The sequence below is a fragment of the Mustelus asterias genome, chromosome 4, assembly GCF_964213995.1.
Source record: "Mustelus asterias chromosome 4, sMusAst1.hap1.1, whole genome shotgun sequence".
Lineage (NCBI taxonomy): Eukaryota > Metazoa > Chordata > Chondrichthyes > Carcharhiniformes > Triakidae > Mustelus > Mustelus asterias.
The window spans coordinates 41,451,021-41,476,072 of NC_135804.1; the positions used below are offsets into that span (position 1 = coordinate 41,451,021).

The 25,052-nt window shown below is 42.5% G+C and overlaps 1 protein-coding gene across 1 annotated transcript in view; it reads right to left on the minus strand.

Moving 5' to 3' along the window:
* tox3 (TOX high mobility group box family member 3) overlaps positions 1 to 25,052 on the minus strand; it is a 116,492-nt gene that overhangs the window by 16,089 nt on the left and 75,351 nt on the right. Inside the window, exons 3-5 of the mRNA XM_078210260.1 lie at positions 13,405 to 13,656; positions 1,617 to 1,886; positions 572 to 799 (exon numbers count right to left, since the gene is read on the minus strand). Coding sequence (XP_078066386.1) covers positions 572 to 799; positions 1,617 to 1,886; positions 13,405 to 13,656 — 750 coding nt within the window. The remainder of the gene's footprint in view (positions 1 to 571; positions 800 to 1,616; positions 1,887 to 13,404; positions 13,657 to 25,052) is intronic.

The window sequence follows — 25,052 nt, forward strand, 5'->3', positions numbered from 1 at the left end:
CTAACTTTCCTTCCGGAGGGCACAGGGAAATCTAGCCCCCATGTTATGCTAAGCATCCATAGACTCCCAGAATTGCTAGCAGTTTTAATGGCATAATGACAGCGATTGCTGACAGTTTTGCTCTCAATCGCACAGCAAGATCCAGCCCATTATACATGTAATGCATGGGCTGGCATGGTAGCATAGTGGTTAGCACTGCTGCCTCACAGCGCCAGGAACCCGGGTTCAATTCCCCGGCTTGGGTCACTCTCTGCGCGGAGTCTGCACATGCTCCCTGTGTCTGCATGAGTTTCTTCTGGGTGCTCCGGTTTCCTCCCACAATCCGAATGACGTGCTGGTTAGGTGCATTGGCCATGCTACATTCTCCCTCAGTGTACCCAAACAGGTGCTGGAGTGTGGTGACTAGGGGATTTTTTCAGTAACCTCATTGCGGTGTTAATGTAAGCCTACTTGTGACACAAATAAGTCAACTTAATGTAACCCAGCCATATTGTCAACATCTATTTACCCAGCAAAAGATCTGACTGACCATCATTTTACACATGGTCTGTACAAAGCATCTAAAAGTCACCTGTTTTTGTTCCTCTCCTAGACTGTCCCACATGGATGCTACAATTTTGGAAACTTCTCCAAACGTAGCATTGGGGTTTTGTCCTTTAATGGCAGCTTGCGTGTCCCTGAAGAATAGAGCGTACGCTGACACAGGTTTCTGGGGCTCATTGGGATCTTTCTTCTTTTTCTTCTTTGGTGTCTTGGGTTTTTTTCCTGAATCCACTGCAGCTCGTTTCTCAACACTCACCTGAAGCAGGACATGAGAATTGTTGGTTACAGTAAGTGCTCACTTCAAGGCGATTAAAATTGTAAGCCCGAAACCTATTTCTTTGATTAGATTGTGTTGAAAAAAAATGATGATTCATTTAGGACTCTAATGTTCCTTAACAAAGGTAAAAATTGAAAGAACAAATATTTGTACGTTTAGTCTTAGATAAATCAAAAGTTTACAATGTATCAAATGTCTTTTAGGCATTAAGTATACACTACACTTTTGAATCATGCAGGGATTTAGCAACAACAGATCAAAGCTCTAGGCAATCAAATATGTAGCAATGCTTTCTTGATCTGGATTAACTAACTGGCTTTAAAACAATCTCTAAAGTGCTTGACAGAACAAAAGCAAATCAAGGCAGATTAGTTAATCAAATATCACTCTCTCAAAGCAAACTTAAAAATTGCAATTATCTTATGAAAATGAACAGTGACATTTGATGGAACTCTTCATTTACTTTCTCTATGCAATTGCCCAGATGAGACTTTGCAATTATTGACCTTGAGTTTTCGTTTGCCTGCATTGAACTCAAATAACTTCCATAAATAAGTCAAGCAGGAAGGATAGAAAAATAAGCAAACTACACAGGACAATGTCAATCTATCACAATTACGACTATTTAAAAATAATTAAGTTCCTCAGTACAACAGCAAGAATTATCCCTTTAAAATAGAAGGCTACATGCTGCAGGAAGCATTATAAATTAAAAACACGTGCTCATGACTCCAGAACAATTTGAAGTAAATTCATGTTCTAAGTATTTTTGAGTACGGGGAAGCAAAGAACTTACCCTGTTGAATTCCTCAGCGTCATCATCATTGACTGAGCTAGAAGGGGATGGGGTTGCTGACTTGCTGGCAGGGGGTGAGGGAGAATTATGGGGCACGTTACCACCTCCTAAATTCAATCCCAGTTGCGCACTCAGCTGCGATTGGTTAATGGTGGTCAGCTGATTATGTTGCATCATTCCTGCTTGATTGACATCTGCCATGTGAACAACCGACCTCATACCCATGGTCGGATCATGGTGATACTGGGGAACTTGTGTTTGGCCCAGGTCCTGTGTTGATAGAAGAATAAAACAAGTTCAGAAATATGTTAACTGGACACAGACCTTAAAGACAAAAGCATTAGGTCATCCAATTTTTTAACCATTTTAAAGGAATTATATAATATTCTAATAGGACTGGAAGGATAAGGCACAATTTGAGATAATTAACTACTCCCATGATACAATAAGCTCAATTTTCGGCTTGGTTTCAATGAAATGAAAGTTTATGAGTTCCTACGAAAAATATCTTCCCCAATTGTTCCTGTCGAGCTGCAGTTGGGGAAAGGCTGTAGGACTGAGTGGCAGAGCTGTGCAGAAGCATAAATGTTGAAAAGTTTGATGATTGGCAATATTATATAGTGCATGGTCTGGGGAAGGAGGGGATAGGATGGCCTGAAAGGCTTTTGCTTGTTGTAAAGAATCCCTACAGTGCAGAAGGAGGCCATTCGGCCCATCGAGTCTGCACCGACTTTCCAAAAGAGCATCCCTCCCAGGAGCTAGCCCTGTAACCCCACATATTTACCCTGCTAATCACCCTAACCTTCATATCATGAGACACTATGGGACAGTTTAGCATGGCTATCTACCTAATCTACACATCTTGGGATACCAACGGACAATTTACCATGGCCAATTCACTTAACGTGCGCATCTTTGGACTGTGAGAGGAAACCGGAGCACCCTGAGGAAACCCACGAAGACAAGAGGAACTTGCAAGCTCCACACAGACAATCACCCAAGGCTGGAATTGAACTCGGGCCTTGGTGCAGCAGTAATAACCACTGTGCCACCCTATAGAGTTTATGTACTAAATGTAGAAGCTTTGTCAGGATCAGTAATGAGACAACGATACATATCTGTACAAGTAAGACTGAGTTATGATCAAGTTCACTGGTTCAGATATCTCTCGTGTCACTTGTGACCCATAAACGAGATTGACCAGATAACATCTGAGCAAGACAATCACTTTTTATCTTTGAGTTGTCTAATAAATACAAAAGAAATCTTATGTCATTGCTGTCATTGGCATGGTCTGTTTAATGACGTTTATGACATAATAAGCTTCCAATTGAAAATGAAGAATGTAAGTAATCTAACAAAACCAATTGAAATTACTTTGTGACTCTGTTGAAATTCCCCAAGTAACAATTCTCCACGAGAGCTGGAAATTAACTTGCTGGATGAGCTGGACATTGGGATAGGAGACTATTTGTTTACCCACGTTTGAATCATACGCCAAGTAACTGAGCGAAAGTTGTGTGTGCTGCTTAGCCCATGTCCGCAGCAGAAAAGCTATCCGTAGTCTCACACTAATTGGTACTAAATTGTCCAGCTCACTCAGCAAACCCAAAGGATGGCTGAAAATGTACACTGCTGCAATAAAGGATGCTCTTCAGAGGTTGCTGTCAATACATGTTACTCAGGAAGAGCTTTACAGGCCTCTGGGACTGAGAAGTGCTTGATTTTGATTATCTGTTTAAAAAAAAAAGGAAAAACTCCCTTTCACGTTCCAGGCTTTGATAAGCTCAAAATGTAATGAAAAATGTAAATACAATCCAAACATACACTTAATTACTAATTCAATCCCAGTGAGACAGGTCTCCTCGAAAGCTAGTTCTTGCTTTGGTCCTTATCTCTCTACGTTGCTTCAGTTGAGTGGAAGATTTGGTTTTATCTGGTGGATTATTGAGAAGTCTGATTGCGACTAATTTTTTGGCACAATTTAAAATGAGAAATTAGCAACACTTTGATTCAAGCGAGTCTGCATCTCTCATTTTCCTTCTGTTCCTGCTCATTTCTAAATGCATGGAAGCAGAGGATTTTTTTCCACTGTTCTTGTCTTGCTTAGTATAACTGCTTCCTCATAATATCACAGCTATGGGAGAAAACCATCTTGTGTTTTCAAATGAAATGCATGCTTCAGTCATGTCCCATCATCTTAAACATGAACTGAAGCATGAAAATATCAGGAACCAAAATTCAGTTCACGTCCTGTCACCTGATGCTATCACACTTTACACAATGGGAACCAAAACATACTCAAATAAGGCCCAATTCTAAGTTATCATAGAATCATGGAATCCCTACAGAGCAGAAGGAGGCTGTTTGCCCCATCGAGCCTGCACCGACAACAAACCCATCCAGATCCTATCACAGTAACACCAAACATTTACCCTGCTAATCCTCCTGACACTAATGGTCAATTTAGCATGGCCAATCATCCTAATCCGTGCATCTTTGGACTCTGGGAGGAAACCGGAGCACCCGAAGGAAACCCACACAGACATGGGTGCCAGAATTGTACCGCCTCATCCGCCCAAGGCTCATAAGATCCTGCCAACTGAGAATGCTGTTCTGCGAGCCTCACCCACCCCGTTTCTGGGGCGGGCGAGACGGTAAAATTCAAGCCAGGGACAATGTACAAACTCCACATAGTCACCCAAGGCTGGAATTGAACCCGGGCCCCTGGTGCTATGAGGTGCAGTGCTAACCACTGTGCCACCATGCCTCCCAAAGTTAATGACATCCTGAGGAACAGACTTTATTTCTATTACTATAAAACCCAGAAAATGAATGTTTGGCATAAATTTGAAAAGAACCTTTACAAGTGTTGACATAATTCACCAGTTATGTAGTTGTGGCAAAACAAATCATAAGCCACAACATGCTATTGGTCATCCCTCAGAATTAATTACAAATCTGCTGTAATTCTAGCAGCTGATACAAATCATGACAGCTTCCCAAAGACTATTAGGGACACTATAAATTGCATTTCTTTAATGATTCATATCTTACAGAAGTGTGTGCAAAGGATTATCAATTGAAATACAATTTGTGTGGGATAACATCAGCGATAATTAAACCAATATAAGGAACTCAAAAGCAACCAATAATTCTGGAAATCTTCATTCATTTAAGATATGTGTCGGTGATGCTTAAAGCAACCATTACTAGTCACCACTGTTGTTCCCTTATCCCCTTAATGATTTTTTGCTCTGTATAAAAGATTCATTCATTTTCCTAATGGATGGCAACTGCTTTAAATGTTGAGTTGTGGGAAATATTGGAACTACAGAATCATGCAAGCCATTTTGTTCCATGTCACAGTTATTGTGCTCAGATAGAAAATTCCACAGGTAATCTTCATTTGATAGCAAAGATAAACAACTGCTCAGTGAACACTTTGTTCAAAAGAACTAAACGTTCCAGACATTAAACATTTTAATGATGCATAAAATAACTACTTCACTTGCGGCTCTGTAAACAAGGTTGTTAATTCGCTAAATTGATTAAAACATGGATTGATTTGGGAGGTTACATAGAACCTTTATTTAGAAAATGAGGGATATCTGCAATGGCACTGCAAGTTAAATATACCACAAATCACAATCACCAAAAGTCATCGTGGAAATATTTACTATGAAGTAAAAACACACGGCTAAAGGCTCGGTTCACATTGATTGTGTGAAAACATTTTTCTTTTAGGCTTAATTGAATATTCACTAATGGGATTTGGCAGATATGTGTAATTATGCACCAATATGTTTGATATACAAAGAAATTTTCTTTGTAGTGAGCTATTAGTGCATCAATTCACATTTTCAATCAAAATATGGATTGAAAATCTGTCTTGCCTGTAAACATGGGAGTGCGCAAAATTCAGGTTGCGCATAGGGGAATATAAACTCCTAAATATACAATTTACTGGGGTATATCCAGTCCACGCAGCTGTGAAGTGGTGTGCTAAATATTGTATACACTTCAGCAAATTGTACATTCAATAGTATAGTATATACACTTAAGCAAAATCTACTCCTTTAACAGAATAATACATGAGGGATATAGGGTGAGGCATTTTGCTTTGACATTCGCTGTTCCTTCAGAGTTAATATCAGAATTCATTAAAACTAACCTTACATAACATACAGCAGAGTCCCATAGCATTTCTAAGTCAAAACTGGAAAGACTGTTAACAAGTTCAATTTTCATTCAATCAGCAATAGTGCTCTCTGAAATGTTTCATTGCAGAAGAGGAATAAAATAATCTATATGGTAATTATGAGGATGAATCCCCCAGCAACTTTCACCAACATGAAAGGTCAGCTCTATTCAGACATTTTATCAGCCCTCTGCACATACTCCTGTTCTGGCAATTTATATGTGAACTGTGTTTTATTTTACCCCCCCCCCCTCTCCAACCCCACCACCATTCACAACTACCTGCAGAATTAAGCTCTTAAACCAAATGAGAAAAATGAAATTCTGAATGCTAGCAAAGCCTATAATAGTGCAGAGATAAATCGCTCAGCTGTTGCCCCTCAAGCCTCTTGGGTTGAAGATTTTTCGTAGTGCACTGTGGGTATTCAGAACTTGTTCAACATGATTTCATTTCATTTCTGGCGCAGCCTGAGAAAACTAAATTACAGAATCAATCATACAGAAGGTCAGAGTGAGACTTCATTACAAGTATTGCATGCTTGCATGAATATCTTTCATTTCTGACTGACCCAATATGTCACAATAGCTGTCTAGTAAAAATTCCAGTTTCTGAAACTGATGTACTACAGGAGTCATTGCTACTCAGTGGACTGGACAGATTATGGAAAGGTGTTAAAAGAATGTGCTGAACCACTAGCCATAGATTCGAGGAAGTGTCTGGGGGATAACCATACAATTATTAAATAGCAGTAAAATGATGTGAAAGGAAATTACCAATGGACTTGGTTTAATTAAATTTGAACCTCGGATTAAAAAAAACTGTCTTCAATGTACAAAATCTATGATTTACGGAACTGCGCACATCAAAAACCTATTTTAATCCCCTGTAAGGAAAGGCCAATATGCCTGTTTGTCACAAACATAAGGAATCACAAGTTACAGTCTCCAATACAGTGTATATGCACAGGATAATGGATGTGTGCAACTGCATTACAAAATAATAATCCAATCAAAGGCTTCAGATTATGTCATAATCAAAAGTGAAACTCCAGCAGTTTATATTCGGCATCAAGACTCTTCAGATCGGATTATTGCTGTCTATTCATTTACAGTTAGCTTTTATTATTTGGACTATATATCTGGTATTAAGATTGCTTAAAGATATTTTCTTAAAATTGCAATTAAACGTAGATGCGAAATTCTTCCAATGTGTTTGAATTTGAAATTACTATAGTGTCACAAGTAGGCTTATATTAACACTGCAATGAAGTTACTGTGAAAATCCCCTAGTTGCCACACTCCGGCGCCTGTTCGGGTACACAGAGTGCGAATTTAGCATGGCCAATGCACCTAACCTGCACGTCCTTGGACTGTGTGAGGAAAGCTGAACACCCGGAGGAAACCCACACAGATACAGCGAGAATGTGCAGACTCTGCACAGACAGTGACCCAAGCTGGGAATCGAACCCGGGTCTTTGGCGCTGTGAAGCAGCAGTGCTAACCACTGCGCCACCATTCTGCCCAATCATGTGACATTTGGCAAATATGTACAGACCTCAATGTACATTGAATTATGTGCCTGGGCTTCAAGTATCATCATTTTTCCCCAACAGCAAATCATAGGAAAGTTCATTTAAACATACAAGGTAGGATTTTCTGACCATGTTCGCCCCAAGACCAGTAATTCCTGCCCGAGATCAACGGATCTTCACAGGGTCCTGTCCCGCCCACTACGATTCCCGTGGCAGGTGGGACAAGACTGTATGCCCATAGTACATGATGCCATACAATTGAGTCATGTCATTTCTTCTTTTCTAATCAAGGTTAACTTTATAATATTTTTGTTTTACCTTATTAATTTAGATTGTAAATAAGAGAACTTGTGATCAAAACATACAAACACCATTTAATCAAATTTTATCCTTTATTGTCCCTCACGAGGACTTCTTTGTGTCACATCCATCAGCTTGTTAGGAAGAGCAATTAAGGCTACAATTTTCTCCATGATCATTGTAAGTGCTGCCTAGTGAACAGCTGATGAGAGATGTGCTTGTTGCGGGACAGGTCTACTATTCAGTTCCTCCCTTGAGGTGCAATGTTCTCCTTTAGACAAGTGTTCCATGGGGCTACCCAGCCAAGAATTAATTAGGTTCATCATAACTGCAGCTAATGAACTCTGGTTGTGAAATCGGCACAGCTATCTTCTACAACTCCAAGTTTGACAACTCTTCTCCAATATGAAAAAAATCAGAATTTGGAAATGGAACATACTTTTCTGAAAAGACCATCACAACATGCTTTTTTGCACATCTCACACCAGCATTCCTTATGATTTCTCTGAGTGAGGTTGCAACTTGATGTCAATTTATGAACCATATTCTATTGCGGAACCATGACAATCCGCAACTTGGCCAAGAGTACCAAGCTTTTTACATTCACAACTGGTATAAAGACGATATTCTCATCCCATCTTTCCAATTTAGGCCGGAAGCCTGATCCTACTAACTCAATGAATAGCTCATCCCTGCTCTCGCAGCATTATGTGGGCAAGCTATCACAACTTTAGAAATGTGCCCCAAGGAATACTTGTGGTAAATCAATAATGCAACCAGTAAAACAAACATATTGCAGCTAACCTGCAATGTGGGACAGCACGGTGGCACAGTGGTTAGCACTGCTGCCTCACAGCGCCAGGGACCTGGGTTCAATTCCTGGCTTCGGTCACTGTCTGTGTGGAGTTTCCACGTTCTCCCTGTGTCTATGTGGGTTTCCTCCAGTTGCTCCGGTTTCCTCCCACAGTCCAAAAGACGTGCTGGCTAGGTGCATTGGCCATGCTAAATTCTCCCTCAGTGTACCCGCACAGGCGCCAGAGTGTGGCGACTTGAGGATTTTCACAGTAACTTCATTGCCATGTAAGCCTACTTGTGACACTAATAAATAAACTTTAAAAATTTGGAGTTATTCCTGTAAAATGACACTCCTCCAATCAGATTCTAAGGCTGGTTCACAATGTACAGAAATTAGTTTCCTATTTTGGTGTTTAATAAATTTACTCAGCAGCGATTATTTCTACAGGATTGAATTTCTTTCATTGTCTGTCCTGAAAGCAAAAATACTTCCTGTGAGCAGAATATGTCAATCATGCTGTGAGCAAATACTGAAAATCTCATATAAAAGGAGGGAAAGTGTTTAATACCTGAAAGCTAAATTATATGCTTGTGGTACAAAATGCCTCTCTCCCAGAAACTATAAATGACTATGCCTGTGTTGTATAATAGAAAAATGAGTGAATAGTCCTGTCTGTTGCCCCTAAGGAGCATCATTATTTTTTTTAATTGAGGACCCAGAAATAATTCTGTTTCATCCACTTTTCGAATAACCATGTGTGCTGATAATGTTTGTACTATTTTGCAACTCATCAAACAACCTGACACATTCTTTTGAACAAGAAATCCAAAGAATGTTCTGCTTCCTGGAATGGTTTACTGTATATCTCTGGTATATTACCCATGGGAAATATAAAGGTGATGTATCAGTGCTGCACTGTTGAAAGCCACTAAATTTCTTCTTTGGAGAGACATAAAAATAGAAACATAACCTATTTTAACATAAACCACCAGTGTTTTACATCTTCCGTTGAAAGGAGGTAAGTAGGATATGTATACAAGTGTAACTTTTCCTTTCTTCAATTCCATCGCCAACACTCACAATGTTCATGTTGCTTGGGGCATTCAGAATTGCAGCCAATAAGACCATAAGATATAGAAGCAGAATTAGGCCACTCAGCCCATCGAGTCTGCTCCGCCATTCAATCATGGCTGATATTGGATCAATGCTGACCCATGAAGGAGGAAAATTGAACAATGTCCAGATGAACACCTTGCTGGCCATTTATACACACCATTCCGCAAGCAGATAATTAATTCCAAAATACCAGCAAACTAGAACTGCAAATCTTAATGGCATTAAGGGGATCTGAAGTTGGACCTGCTGGTTGAAACTTCAAGATGCATTGTGCCGTTTATTTTGGAATGGGAATCGGGTGTTCCATGATTCGGCTGGTTTGAAAGGACTCCCTCTCAGCATGCACAGCTGAACAGGTGCTAACACGTTGAAAAGCAGTGGGATGAAAAATGAATGGGTTCCACAATGGGTAGGTAACCAGCTCCATCAGATTATTGCCTAAACGGTGAAGGTGAAAATTCCCAGCACCACCCCATCCCTCCCAATCACCTGTTACTTTAAAGTTATAGTGTCGCAAGTAGGCTTACATTAACACTGCAATGAAGATACTGTGGGAATCCCCCAGTCGTCACACTCCGGTGTCTGTTCGGGTACACTGAGGGAGAATTTAGCATCCCTAATGGATGTCTTTCGGACTGTGGAAGGAAACCCACGCAGACACGGGGAGAACATCCAGACCCTGCACAGACAGTGACCCAAGCCGAGAATCGAACCCAGGTCCCTGGCGCTTTGAGGTAACAGTGCTAACCATTGTGCCACCATGCCTGTTACAGCTCTGGCATGATGGTTAATTCATGGGGCTGGCAAACGAGACTGAGGGAACAGCAACTGTTTCACTGTAGCCAATTTTTCCAAGGTTCGAGATAGACTGCTGAACAAGATATGCTTGCCAAAATCTGGAGTTGTTTTCTGTCCGATACCATTTTTATTGTCAGTTGGCAATCAGATTGTGTTTGGAAACTTTGGAAGTGCTGCAGTTTGTTAACTCCCAATATGAGTGACATGTTAGCTTTGTAGCAACCAGATAGCACAGATGTTTGAACATTTATATCAAAGGGTATACTCAGGAAACTGAAAACATGATTAAGGTAGGGGAGGGACACAAAACAGCTACTGCTAAATGTTGAAAACAAAAGACTGTTATTGGCACCAATATTCGAAATGATTTGAAGCATACTGTGTAAACCTTTCACAAACATCTAAAGGTGATAACATTTCTGAGAATGCTACATTCCAGGGACAGCTGTGTTGCATTTTACCTGAATGACCAGACCTTCACATCAAGCACCTGCTTTAATACTCCACCCTACCACTCACTCACCAGCTATGACTGCAATCTGCAAACATTGAACAGACAGCTGAAAACACATACACAGTACAGTAGAAAACCATAACGTGAAGGTGATTCTGTTGGAGAAAAAATAAGTCTAGGCACAGTTTCATAGAATCATAGAATGCCTACAGTGCAGAAAAAAGCCATTCGGCCCATCAAGCCTGCACTGACAACAATTCCATCCAGGCCCTATCCCCATAATTGCACATATTTACCCTGATAATCTTCCTGACACTAAGTGGCAATTGAGCATGGTCAATCCACCTAACCCCAGGACCACTCTGGAAGAAGCTGTCAGACCAGGGAAATCCAATCCCTGATCCTAGTGGGAGTTGTGCGAGGGTGTTTCCGATCCCAGACTCCAAAGGGTTGGGGTGGGAAGCCTGATCCTAGGGTGGGGTATGTTACATGTTGTAGGGTGGTCCGATGGTGAGGAAACTTTGAGGGTCAGGAGGAAGTGTTCTGACTTCTCCTGGCCTACCAGGAGTGCTATGAAGGCACAGGACCGCTCCCTGATACTGTCCTCACCAAGGCCCAGGACACAGCCAGTCAGTGTAAAGACTGTAAAGCAGGATAAATTAAGGGTGGCACGATGGCACAGTGGTTAGCACTGCTGCCTTGCAGCACCAGGGCCCCAGGTTCAATACTGGCATCAGGTGGGTGTGTGGATTTTGCACATTCTCCCAGCGTCTGCATGGGTTTCATGCGGGTGCTCCAGTTTCCTCCCACAGTCCAAAGATGAGCAGGTTAGACCATGCTAAATTGTTCCTTAGCATCCCAAGATGTGTAGGTCAGGGGCCTTAGCCATGGTAAATATTTGGGGTCATGATGTGGAGATGCCGGCGTTGGACTGGGGTAAGCACAGTAAGAATTCTCACAACACCAGGTTAAAGTCCAACAGCTGTGCTCCGAAAGCTTATGGTATTTGCTACCAAATAAACCTGTTGGACTTTAACCTGGTGTTGTGAGACTTCTTACTCAAATATTTGGGGTTACAGGGATAGGGCGGGCATGGCCTGGGTAAGATGCTCTGTTGGAGGGTCAGTGCAGACTCGATGGGCCCAATGGCTTCCTTCTGCAATGTAGGGATTCCATGATTCAATGAAATCCAAGGCATCTGTTCTTATTAACCTTTTTAAAATGTCAAACTGAGTCCTGGGAGCGGATTGGCTGATTTCCCTTGTAAAACCCAGAGATTGCTGGGAATTTTATTGCCGATGTAACCCTCCCACCCTGCATCCAATCCCACTAGTTTATCCCTGTTAAATTTCCTCCCTTTGCTACAATTTGCTACTGCATAACTTCAACTTAAATTGTAAGTCATTGTATGTAGTTACACATTAGACCTCTGTAATAACTTAACCTGGTTTAAAGCAAATCAAATACTCACTAGCATTTAAAAGATTATGAAGCAGGCAGGAGATTGATCAGGTTATTTATAATTCACCAGTCTGGATTAACTTTTTATAAAGTCAGTCAAATCTTTGATTAAAGAGCTTGGAGTAAATCAACTGCTGCATAGTCTACATTTCTTAGCAAATACATCAAGGCAGGCTTTGTGTGGAAATTCTGAGTATTCTTTTTATTGTTTTCACCATTATTCTTCCCTCTTAAAAGCTTTGTTGGGTTCCCAGTATTCATGTGAGTGCTTTGATGGTGTGTTTTGGCAATCAGGCAGGCTGTGGGGTACAGCAGGTTTGACCCTCACTTGCTGGATGACCACACTTGGGCAGTTCCAGTAAGTGTTGCTGGATAGCAATCCATTGCGGGGATCTTGGGTTCTTCTCCCCAACCCAGAGGACACTAATGCTGGAAAATCTCAGCAGGTCTGACAGCTTCTGTGGAGAGAAAATAGAGCTAACGTTTTGAGTCTGGATGACCCTTTGTCACAGGTAATGAAGAAGGAAGGGTCATCCAGACTTGAGACATTGGCTCTACTCTCTCTCCGCAGATGCTGTCAGACCTGCTGAGACTTTCCAGTCTTTTCTACTTTTGCTTCAGATTCTAGCATCCGCAATATTTTGCCTTCACCAGAGGTCACTAAAGTCGTTTCTAGCACCCCGCTGCTGGGTTGGGATCAGCAGAGATTGAAGATTGAACTGGTGATCGATGGAGCACAGCTAACTATCGGCTAAGCTCACCAAGCCACTGGTAGAACCGCTATTTTATTAAATGTAAATTTACTTTGTTCATGCAGTGCCACAATTATTATAAAAACAGAGGCGAGTTCTCCATTTTATTTTTACTTCAATCAGGAAATCAGCATTCAAGACTCTAACTGTATTAACCACACATGAACAAAAACAACATTTGGTTTTAATGTTCAAAACAGATGCAAGTGCTAATTTGTATGTCAATGAGTTGAATATCTATTCAATAAAGATATCTATTAGTATTGTATACGGATGGATTTTTGGGTTCAGGAGTGTATAATCAACATCATTCAAAGCAATGTCTATTTCTTGCTAGAAATAAAAGGCTGTGTATTCCAGGCAGTTAAGTTCCACCTACCACAGACAAACCGTTGCTGAGGAGTCCACCATCTTGGTCCATAATGCTTCTGGATATTGTGATGGAAGGCAGTTCCAGGCTTTGTGGGGGGAAATGGGGAGTGAATTCATTCCCTTGTGAGGGCAATGGATCATTAAGGCCTTGAAAAGCGGACACCACATCTGTTAGTCCCATCGTGGGGTCTGTTTCTGGTGGTGGGGTAATGGGTGGAATCTCAAACTCCTCGTCCCCAAGGCTTGGAGTGTGGAATGTCTGCAGAGAGAATGGATCAGACACAACAGTCAGTAAACGTAACACCTCGACGCAGGAAGAGTATTCCATTCGACAACACAATAGAATTTTGTTCCAGTTCCACTCTTGCAGGCACCCTCAATTAGTAAAAATTCTCTGAGATCATTGCATATCAGAAACTGCATCAAAATGCACTTGTCTGGAGGGAGACTTAACACTGCAGAACAAAATCTCTTTTACGATATAACGGCTGCTCTTCAGTTGGCAAGCGATCAATTTGGACAAGCAAAATAAGCACGATTGCTTATTTGCAGCTTTAAATACCCATTAAGTGATACTATTTAGCAAAATCTTAGGTTAGCAAGGCTTCTGAAAGTACAAGTGGTAGGACATTAACACTTTATTACAGTGTGAATTAGCTAGACTATTATTATCTGTGCTTAGCGGTCCTTTATAGATTAATTCAACATATACTGCTGCTCCTGTGCAGGAGGTTTACAAAACAGCACTGTAAAAATTCATTGTTTATACATTCTGGTGTTGGGTGACCCACATTCCACCTGCACTGATTAGCAATGCTGATACATGATTGCAGCTGCTCCTTACGCAATCAAATGTAACTGCTCTGTTGTCACATCGTAGACCTGGTCACTTGAGTTCACAACTGCTGAAAAGCTGCTTGTTATTCACAAAGCGCCAGAGAAAACAATGGTGCCATTTGCTTCAGACAAAGACATGACAATGCACGTGGGATGGGGCAAGGGTGGGGGTGGGGAGGGACATCACTGCGGAAATTTGTACGTAATGAAATAACAAGAAGGTAGCGATTGCAGATTTATAAAGTTGAGAAAGAGGGCAGGGATACCCCAGAGGCTCGAGTTTGAGGAACAAAGAGCTCAATTGAGGGAGGTGGGGAAGAGGTGGGGGTGGGGTGGGGGTGGGGAAGAGGTGGGGGGGGGTGAGAGAAATTGTAGTTCTGAAGAAAACGTACAAAAACAATGAGAGTGAAACCATGGAGATTTTTGAACACTAGGGTGTGAATTTCAAATCTGAGATGTTGAAAAAGCAAGAGCCAATACAGGCCAGCAAGGAAAAGTATGATGGGTGGATGGAAGCTGGTATGGGGTAAGGTATCAGCTGGTGTTCTAATCAGCAATTGAATGTTTTCTTGGAGGTTTCATCACATGTCTTTCCCTCACAGTCCAGCCATTAGTCGACCAATAAACCCATCCTTGTGATACATTGCCTTCTAAGGCCAATTGGAAAGCAAAAAGACTCATTACCCAACTGGATGATGTGCGACTGTCAGCCAACTAGCCTTGTTTTTCTACCATTTTCAAAGTACAAAGATTTGCAGGTTAGGTTGGTCGGCCTTGCTAAATTGCCCCTTAGTGTCGGGGGACTAGCAGGGTAAATATGTGGGGTTACGGGGATACGGCCTGGGTGGGATTGTTATTGGTGCAGGCTCAATGGGCCAAAAGGCCTCTTTCTGCACTGTAGGGACTCTATGATTCGATATTTTTATATTTGGTAAAGAAAACGGTTCAAAGAAAACAACCTTTTTTAATACCCCAGTGATTTTGCTCCAAGGTTATGCACAGCAGCATCCCGAAGAATGATCTTCAATTTCTGGAAACTCCAGGCCAGTCCTAGAGGAGTGGGAACCCTAGCATCAGCAGCAATGTTTCAGCTAAACTGAAATTTGAGATGTTTAAGTTAGTGAATTGACAACTAGTTGGAAGAGCATTGAGCTAGTTGAGTTTGGCCCCGACAAAGGCATTGTTACATGGTGCAGAAACCTGGGCAACATCAAAGGAGGAACAAAAACTGGATAATAATGTGATGTGGCAGCAGAGATGGACGCATGAAGTGACAAGGGCAAAATCAGGAACCAGTATGTCAGGGGCTCAGTGAAGATTGTAGAAGCATCAAAGAAAGTAGCCAAGGGGGAGTCTGAAATGGTAAAGTTATCTCTGAGAGGAAATGTGGTGAGATGAGCAAGGGAGATCGGACTGCCGGGAAGAAGGAGAAGGCGGCCTAAGGCCAGATGGAAAGGTGCAGTGGTGGGAGACTTAAACGCGGCAGGATTGGAAGAGGGATGGGTGACTGGCAAGGAGGAAATGGAGAAGAGTGATTGACCAGCATTATAAAGCAAGTAAAATGGGAGAAGCTGAACGAAGAAGGCAACGATGAAGACAGCAATGACAAAGGCATGGATTAGGCATTTAACAGCAGTTGGACTGAGACAGTGTGAATCTGGATTTTGTAATGTTCATAAGGATAGATTTTTTGCAGAGAGGGATATGGACTCAGGAAGCAATTAGATCAATTCACTTGGTGAATACACCCATTCAAATCTGGAATCTGATGGTATTCCAGGCAGTAAATTAGGAACATTTTCACAAGCACAATGTCTTTGTACCTAATCCATGCTCAGAATCCAATTACATTCACCGCTAGCTGTTTTCTGTGCAACTCTTATAATAGTGTTGGACAATTCACAGTTAATGAAAAATCTTATCTCCTACAAACATAATCACCGCTCAAATTGTTAATGATAATACGAAATTAATAACTGCTTAAAAATGTCAAAAATTCACTGAACGAAAAAGAAAGTTCTACGTGCATACAGAAACTGTCAGCTGTCATTATTTCTCCAAAATCGAAAATGATAAGGTGCCAGACTGATAGTGTCCATGAGAACACACTACAAATATCAGTCCAGTGTAGCTTCTATTAGTGTCACTTCAGATAAAAATAACTGCTTGGTTTGTTTAAATCTGCATTTGAAAACATTTGCTTGTGATTAAAGTTTAATTGCTCTAAATTAATAATGTAGACACAAGAGCATGTACCCTAGACATTCAATTCTGATGACTGTATAAAAACAGTGCAGATGCGTCTTGTTGGTACAGGAGCGACAATTATTATTTTGCCAAGCATTAACATATTGCAAATGTGTTCTGTATTAAAGTGAACCATAGTGTATTTGATTTAAGATCTGGAACCCAGAACGGGCCTCCAATCAATATTAACCTGTCATTGAAACCATTTACTGCATTTTATAGATATTAAAACGAACTGAGTGGCTGAATAGGATTTTACATAAATAAGCCATTTGACTGTCATTCTGGATTAAAGTGAAATACTATTACGAGTTGACATTTCTTTAAAATTATATGTGGACTAACTTTAAAATCTAGTAGAGAAACATGCCCAGAATGCCAATGTGCGTCTGAATACGAAATGGCTGCCGCTCACAAGGTGTGCAGACAGGGGAACATTGATGAATTGATTGTGCGGGGAACAATAGAGAGTGATTACAAGGCAGTAATCTTAATGTGGACTTTAGATAATGTCATAAACTGTGGACAAGGAGCTCACATGGATATTAGCTATCATATGATAATATGGTACTATATGTTGTGAACTTTATGGAGCAGGTTTATGCAGTTTGAAGTCAGGTTTTGTGTTTGGGATAAAGCCAGTGCTTTACGTGATGGTGTGTAGTGAGGTTTACACTTGATTCCTATGCTAAATTTACAGGTTTGCTGAGAGATAATCTACATCTGATAATCAGAACATTTATGGTCAGTATATATTATAATTAATAAGTGGGCAACAATGAATAACAGAGCATTGGATTATCAGGGATCATGCAACCTTTATGATTCCTCTGGAGCTTGTCAAAGAAGAACCTGAATATCTCAATCTTTGCACAGCTTCAAGTGCATTACCACCAATCCCTCCTCTATATTCTGTCTAAGGTGTAGTGACAGAACTGCTGACAGTACTCCAGTTGTCTCTGGTGTGAATTCACAGCCGGAACTTCCGCTTGTGCCCACTATGGCAGGTTAGAAAACCCACCACAGGCCGAAGTGAACCCTATTTGCATCCCTTTAATGGAATACAGATGAAGGGCCTGATTTTACCATTGCATTGTGCCCGCAAACTTGGTAAAGTCGGGCTTGAGGTGAATAACGCGATCCGCGTCCATGTCCGCGCAGATTACCACTTTACCAAGTCCCGAAAATGGCCACAATGATTCTCTGGTGGGGGTGGGGGGGCGGGTGGGGGGGGGGGTGGAGGGGAGGAAGAGGGCCAAACAATTCTCTGGTGAGGGGGGCAGGGGGGAGGAGGGAGGGCCAGATCGTTCTCTGATGGGGGAGGGGAGGAGGGAGGGCCAGATCATTCTCTAGTGGGGAGTGGAGGGGAGGAGGAGGGCCAGATCGCTCTCTGGTGGGGAAGGGGAGGAGGGAGGGACAGATCATTCTCTGGTGGTGGGGTGGGGGGGGGGGGGGTTGGGAAGGAGAAGGGGGGAGGTGGGCCAGATGGATCCCTGGTGGGGGGGAGGGGGGGGGGCTGGGGCAGGGGGGGTCTGCTGCCACTCTGCGGGTGATCGGTGGGGAGGGAAGGGGACAGGGGGTCGTGATCGGTCTGGATGGCGAGGGGGGGGTGGATAAGGGGGACAGTTATGTTGTGAGGGTGGGGCGATGTCTGTGGGGGCCATCACTCCCGGGCCGCTTTATCCACTTTTTGCGGCCCGGGAGCGATGTGACAGGGAGCGTTTTCAATTATTTTTTTTAACTGCGCATGCGCAGTTGAAGGCTCAGATCGGAACAGTGACGTTTCCGGTGCGATAAGCCCCGCCCACAGCGCAATTCAGACTCGCGATTTTTTTTCAGGCTAAGTGTGTATGGGGGAGCCTGAGAACAGGTATACAAGTCGGATCTGAATTACGCCCATATTCAGCACTTAGTATCAAAATGGTAAAATCGCTCCTGAAGACGCTGGCATGAAACATGTCCGGAAAAAGGTGGCATGCAAATGTTGGTACTGATCTGAATAACGGCTGGAGCTGCCTCCAGAGTTTGAGATGGAGGCTTCCCACAACATGGGAACATCACAGCAGTGGCCAGGGGAGCATCTGCAAGTGGACCTTTCAGATCAGGTGTCCTGAAGAGGCTCCATCTACAGCCTCAATGTTCCTGGAGATCCATCATCATTCTCAGGAGGTCCATTGTCTGGTCGCCGGAGATCCATCTTCATGTTAAGGTGGTCCACCTTCTTTCGCTAAAGGTGGGTCACTTTCTTCCCTCAATGCTGGGTGACCTCCCTTCAATGGTGGGTCAGTGAGGTTGGACGCCTTTTAAACATGACAGTGGACATGGCGGTGGACTATGTGCCATCCAGGCCTGCCTCACCACTGAATATGGCATAAAAATCCCCAGTTGCATAATTAGTGCGGTTGCTGCTGGAAGATTTGGCGTCTTTTCCCATTGGCCTCCGCAGTGGGAAACACTCCATGTTCCCGGCCTCACCATGGGACTTAGTCCCAAAATGGGCAGTAACCAAGGCCTTTGTATCACTGTTGCATAACTTCTACCCCTTTGTTTTCTAGCTCTCTAGATATAAAAGGGATGGTAGTGTAGTGTTAATGTCTCTGGACTAATAATCCAGAGGCCCATCTTAATGCTCTGGGGACATGGGCTCAAACCATGGCAGCTGTTGGAATTTAAAATTCAATAATTAAAAAATATCCTAGAATTGAAAGCTGGTTTCAGTTACGGTAACCGTGAAACTATCATTTTTTTTGGTAAAAACCCATGTGGCTCACTAACATCCTTGAGGGAAGAAAATCTGCTACCCTTACATGTTCTGGCCTACACGTGACTCCTAATTCACAACAATGTGGTTGACTCTTAAATGCCCTCTGAAGTGGCCCAGCAAACTACTCAGTTGTAACAAACTGCTACAGAGAGGTCAAACCAGATGAACTCACTACCGCCTCCTGAAGGGCAACTAGGGATGAGCGACAGATGCTGGTCTTGCCTGCAGGGCTCAAATCTCATGAAAGACTTAACCTTTTGCAAATCCATGCTGGCTCCTCTGACCTGTTGAAAATTCTCAAGGTGTTCAATCACACAATTATGGACTCTAGTAATTCCCCAACATGTTAGGTTAACTCATCTATGATTCCCTGGCTTCCCTCTCTCATCTTTCTTAAATAGCAAAGTAACATGCTTTATTTTCCAATCCAAATAAATGGTTCTTGGGCTTCTTATCGTTCTTAATTATATATTTATTATTAATTTTTTTATTTTCATTTTTCCACCTTTATTCAATCTCGTATTCCATCTTTATTCACAACTACGGCCTCCCCACTCCACTAGGACTATCTGTTACCTGTCTCAGGTTGTCCTTTGATACTCTGCTTATCTTTGCTTTGCCACATTCTGGTCTCTTAATGGGCCGCTATTCGCACCCTTCTTAACCACGATCACCACCATTTATATTCTCTTTGTCTTTTTGTCTATGACATATTTGTCAATCCACACCCCCCTCACCCTAACAGTGTAAATATCACCCTATTTTCTATTGTCTTCAACTCTGATGAAGGGTCATCCAGACTCAAAACGTTGGCTCTGTTTTCCCTCCACAAATGTTGTCAGACCTGCTGAGATTTTCCAGCATTTTCTGCTTTTGTTTCAGATTCCAGCATCTGCAGTAATTTGCTATTCTCAAAGTGCTGAGCAGGGTTAGGTTTGCGCCTTATCTGAGCAAAGTGTTTGCATTTAATCTGCAAGCCTTCATTCATCTCAACAACTATTCAGCAAATTTCACTTTTGCAAGCAATATTTTCTCACTTTTTTACCTGCTAATGCTCAGCTTCTCAGCGCCAATATAACACTTGAACCTTCACTATTTCTTTTCGGTTCCTCCAGGCATCGGGAAGCTGCAGATAGCCTCAGAGAAGGACAATTCTGATGAGGATGTTCTGTAATTGATTCCAACTTTCCCAAGCGCCGGACAGTTAATGAGCCACAGGGTTCCGTGACTGATGTGTCATTCACAACATGCATGTAGTGGTAAGCATTGTTACAAGGGCAACCCAGAAGAAAACTCGTTGGAAAACAATGTCACCTCCAGCTCCGCTAAATAGGACAGAGATGAAGGCTGGAATTTTACTGGCACACCCACCCCGGAACCTCGAGCGGGTGAGGCGGTAAAATTCCGGCAGAAGACTTTCACAAGTTGTTATATTAGGTATTATAGCCCTCGGAGATCTCTAATTCTGGCCTTTTATGCATTGATGATAGTCCTTACTCTAACTTTGGTGGCCAAGCTTTCAGCTGCATAGGCCCTAAAGCTCTGGAATTTCTTCCCTACATCTCTCTGAGTCTCAAACTCTCCCTCTTTTAAGATGCTCCTTAAAATCTACTTCTCTGATCAAGCTTTTAGTCACCTGTATTAATATTTCCCTCATTTGGCTAAGTGATAAGTTTTGTTGGACCTGACTGCTGTAAGCCAGGAAATGCTATGTTAAAAATCCTACATAAACACATGTTGTTATTGTAGCCTGGAATGCGCTGCCAAGTAGGGTGGTGGAGGCAGACACGCTGGCATCGTTTAAGACTTATCTGGATAGTCACATGAGCAGTCTGGGAATGGAGGGATACAAACGAATGGTCTAGTTGGACCAATGAGCGGCACAGGCTTGGAGGGCCGAAGGGCCTGTTTCCTGTGCTGTACTGTTCTTTGTTCTGTTCTTTGTTCTTTAGTATTGAAAAGGTCTGCCAAAGAGATTCAGCACCACAGCTGAAAGTATGGAGGAATCCGTTTGCAGCTTATGTGGTGACATCTCACACGACAACAGCAATCTGCAGTCTACTTTGGAGAGTAAAGTCATTCATCTCTTGCATCTTTTGCTACAAGATATTGAGTTGTCCTTTGGTCTTCTACTGCTTCCTCGCTTTCTCCAGTTTTGCTTTTGCAAGGGCCTTACCAATTCAGAAAACTAAGTCAAAGTGGCAGCACATCAGGAAGTACCATAGAATCCCTCCAGTGCAGAAGGAGGCCATTCGGCCCATAAGTCTGCAACGACAACAATCCCACCCATGCCCTATCCCCACAATCCCACATATTTACCCCATTAATCCTTCTAACCTACGCATCCCGGGACACTAAGGGGCTATTTAGCATGGCCAATGCGCCTAATCCACACATCTTTGGACGTGGGAGGAAACTGGAACACCCGGAGGAAACCCACGCAAACACGGGGAGAATGAGCAAACTTCACACAGACAATGACCCAAGCCGGGAATCGAACCTGGGTCCCTGGAGCTGTGAGGCAGCAGTGCTAACCACTGTGCCGCCACTCTACTATGAACGTGAGCAGCCATCTTCACATACCATTACTGTCAAAAGCGATAGGATAAAATCAGCCCATCAATGATGTAGATGGAAATTTTGTGTGAAGAGACCAGGACAAGTCAGAATCATGAAGACAATCCAAATCAAAATTAGTGGGAGATGTGCATTCAGCTTCAGATAAAGACAATCAACAAGTAAATAGGAACACAGGACTTTGGAACAGGAATAGGCCATTTGGCCCTTCCAGCCTGCTCTGCCATTCAATAAGATCATGGCTGATCTGGTTGTGGTCTCAACTCCACTTTCCTCTCTGCACCGTCCCCTATAACTTCCTTGTCTATCACAAATCTCCACCTTGAATAAATTCAATGACCTAGCCTCTAATGCTCTTTGGGGAAGAGCATTCCACAGACTAACTACCCTCTGAGAGAAATAATTTCTCTCATCTCCATCTTAAAAGGGAGATTTGCTATTCTAAATTGTGTCCCCCATTTCTAGTCTCCCCGCACAAGTGGAAACACCCTCTCAGTATCCGTCCCCTCAGGATCTTGTATGTTTCAATAAGGTCACCTCTCGTTCTTTTAAACTCCAACTGGTAGAGGTCTAACCTATTAAATCTTTCACAGGATAAGCCCTTCATCCCAGGAATGAGTTGAGTGAACCTTCTCTGTACTGTCTACATCCCTTTGCAGACTCTCTATCGCCTAATGACAACTTACTTTCCTACCTGCCATGGTGCCATCAACAAATTGAGCTAAATATCAACATCCCAAAGAGTTTTGTACAACAGCCTTTCCCTGGTCACAATGAATATTCATAGTTGGGAAAGCCCAAAGAACACCTCAAACCCAATAACATTTCTTCAATGCAAATTGGACACAAGTTTTTGTTACCGTATCGGGTTTGTGTGGAACAGTGGACAAACATGGTACTAATGTCATGCATCATGGCATGCCACCTTCTCTTTCTGGCCTTGCCAATTCTTGTGAGGGTGGGAGAAAGAGCAGGGGAGGGCAGTAAAGTGGAATTGCCCACATTGTTAATTAGGCGCATTGAACAGATCCTAAAGAGCTCACCTTACATGGGGAGGCGATGGCCTAGCGGTATTATCACTAGACTATTAATTAAGAATAGCTCATGTTCTGAGGACCCAGGTTCAAATCCTGTCACAGCAGATGGTGGAATTTGAATTCAATAAAAAATATCTGGAATTAAGAATCTACTGATGACCATGAAAGCATTGTCGATTGTCGGAAAAACCCATCTGGTTCACGAGTGCCTTTAGGGGAGGAAATCTGCTATCCTTACCTGGTTTGGCCTACATGTGAATCCAGAGCCACAGCAATGTGGTTGACTCTCAACTGCCCTCTGAACAAGGGCAACTGGGGATGGACAATAAATGCTGACCAGCCAGTGACACCCATGTTCCATGAATGAATAAAACATTCTATGGTCCTGAAATATTGTGGGGATGGATGGCTGTTGGAAGCTGTGAAAGGCTGAACAGCTCTAGCCTGTCAGGAACAGAAATGACAGCATGAAAAAGGTTTCACTTGATTGAAAACAAATTGAGCTTTGAAGAAAATCTAATCCACGGCAATGACATTTTAATAACATGAACACTTCTTTACCCTATCCCTGGTTCCAGTACTCAATCTGCAATTTGAAGATTCACGTGCTTTCTTTTTTTAAAAAGACAAACCACATGCAGGCAGCAGCCAGGGTAATGGCTGTCAAGTCAGGCCAGGATGTGGCCTGCTTCCCTGGTGCCCTGCCTCCATTTCCCCCCACGCCATGGTCACTAATTGGCCACCACTCCCGACCCCTCATCTATAAATCCCTCACCACCATCAAAATTGGAAGCTTTATCTGCTTCCCGACAGGGGTGGGTCTGCAACCCAGAAACAAACCCACCTCCTGAATCCTGCCTCTGCAGCCAAACTCCGGCTCGGGAAGTCCAGAGGCTGGATATCTGACAAGAGATAGGAATGTCAAGTCTTAAATCAGATTCCAACTGTGAATAAGCACAGGGCGATGGGACAGGCAGAAACAGTGTCCACACCAAAAAAAAATGTCCGTTAGCATTGCTGCCTCACAGCGCCGGGGACCTGGGTTCAATTCCGGCCTTGGGTGATTGTCTGTGCAGAGTTTGCACGTTCATCCAGTGTTCCTCCGGCTGCTCCAGTTTCCTCCCACAGTCCAAAGATGTGCAGTTTGGGTGGATTGGTCATGCTAAACTGCCCCTTAGTGTCAGGGGGACAAGCAGGATAAATACATGGGGTTAAAGGGATAGGGTCTGGGAGGGATTGTAGTTGGTGCAGGCTTAATGGGCCAAATGGCCTCCTTCTGCACTGTAGGGATTCTATGATCAGAGGGATCAGAGTTGAGTTGTGGTTTGTGGAAGGGGAAGTGGGGGGGCGGGGGGGGGGGGGGGGGGGGGGGACTCCCATACTGAGAACTTGCTGTCTCATAATTGTCTTGTTTTCTTTTGCAAATTTGGAAACAAAATGGCACCCATCCTCCATTTAGGTTTGAGTTCATCTTTCTTTCCACAATTTAAGAGCAATCAACTCTCCATTTGTTTAAAGAGGAACATATACTCCTCAGCATTCATCAGTTGAATGCACTGGCACAGCATGCACTGACTGCAAAATGGAACGAATTAAGGCTTGTTCATTGTGACCTTATACAGGACACGTACAATACAGTGAATCTTTTTTCAACCAGGAAGTAGTACAATTGTTGAGAAGGTTTAATGGTAAGTAGTAAATGATTAACTGACTGGAGAAGCACCAATTCTGACTCGATGAATCTTAAAGTACAAAATGTTTAATTCACTTCACTATTTCTAAAATCAATGTTTAATGGCAATTAAGGTATGCAGTGGCATTTTTTGATCTTTAAACAAATACATGTAGGACCGCAAAAATTTCAATATATCAAAATTAAAGGAACATTTTTTGCTAACCTTAACGAAGTACCAATTGCCATTTCAATGATTCATTTAATAGTGGATTGCTGGAGACATCATTTGATAAACGTTCGAAAATTGACATTTCCAAAGTAATCTGGAATGCAATGTCATTCCTATTAATTCATTTTGTGCAAACCAAGATGTACTAATCTGAACTCTGAAGTAAAACACCTTTCCGATTTTGAGAAATGGGGGACTGGAGTGAAACACCAATGCCTGAATTTTACTAGAGTGGGTTAGCGAGGCGGGAGATAACATTTCAGATTGTTACAACAGATTGGGTTTGGTA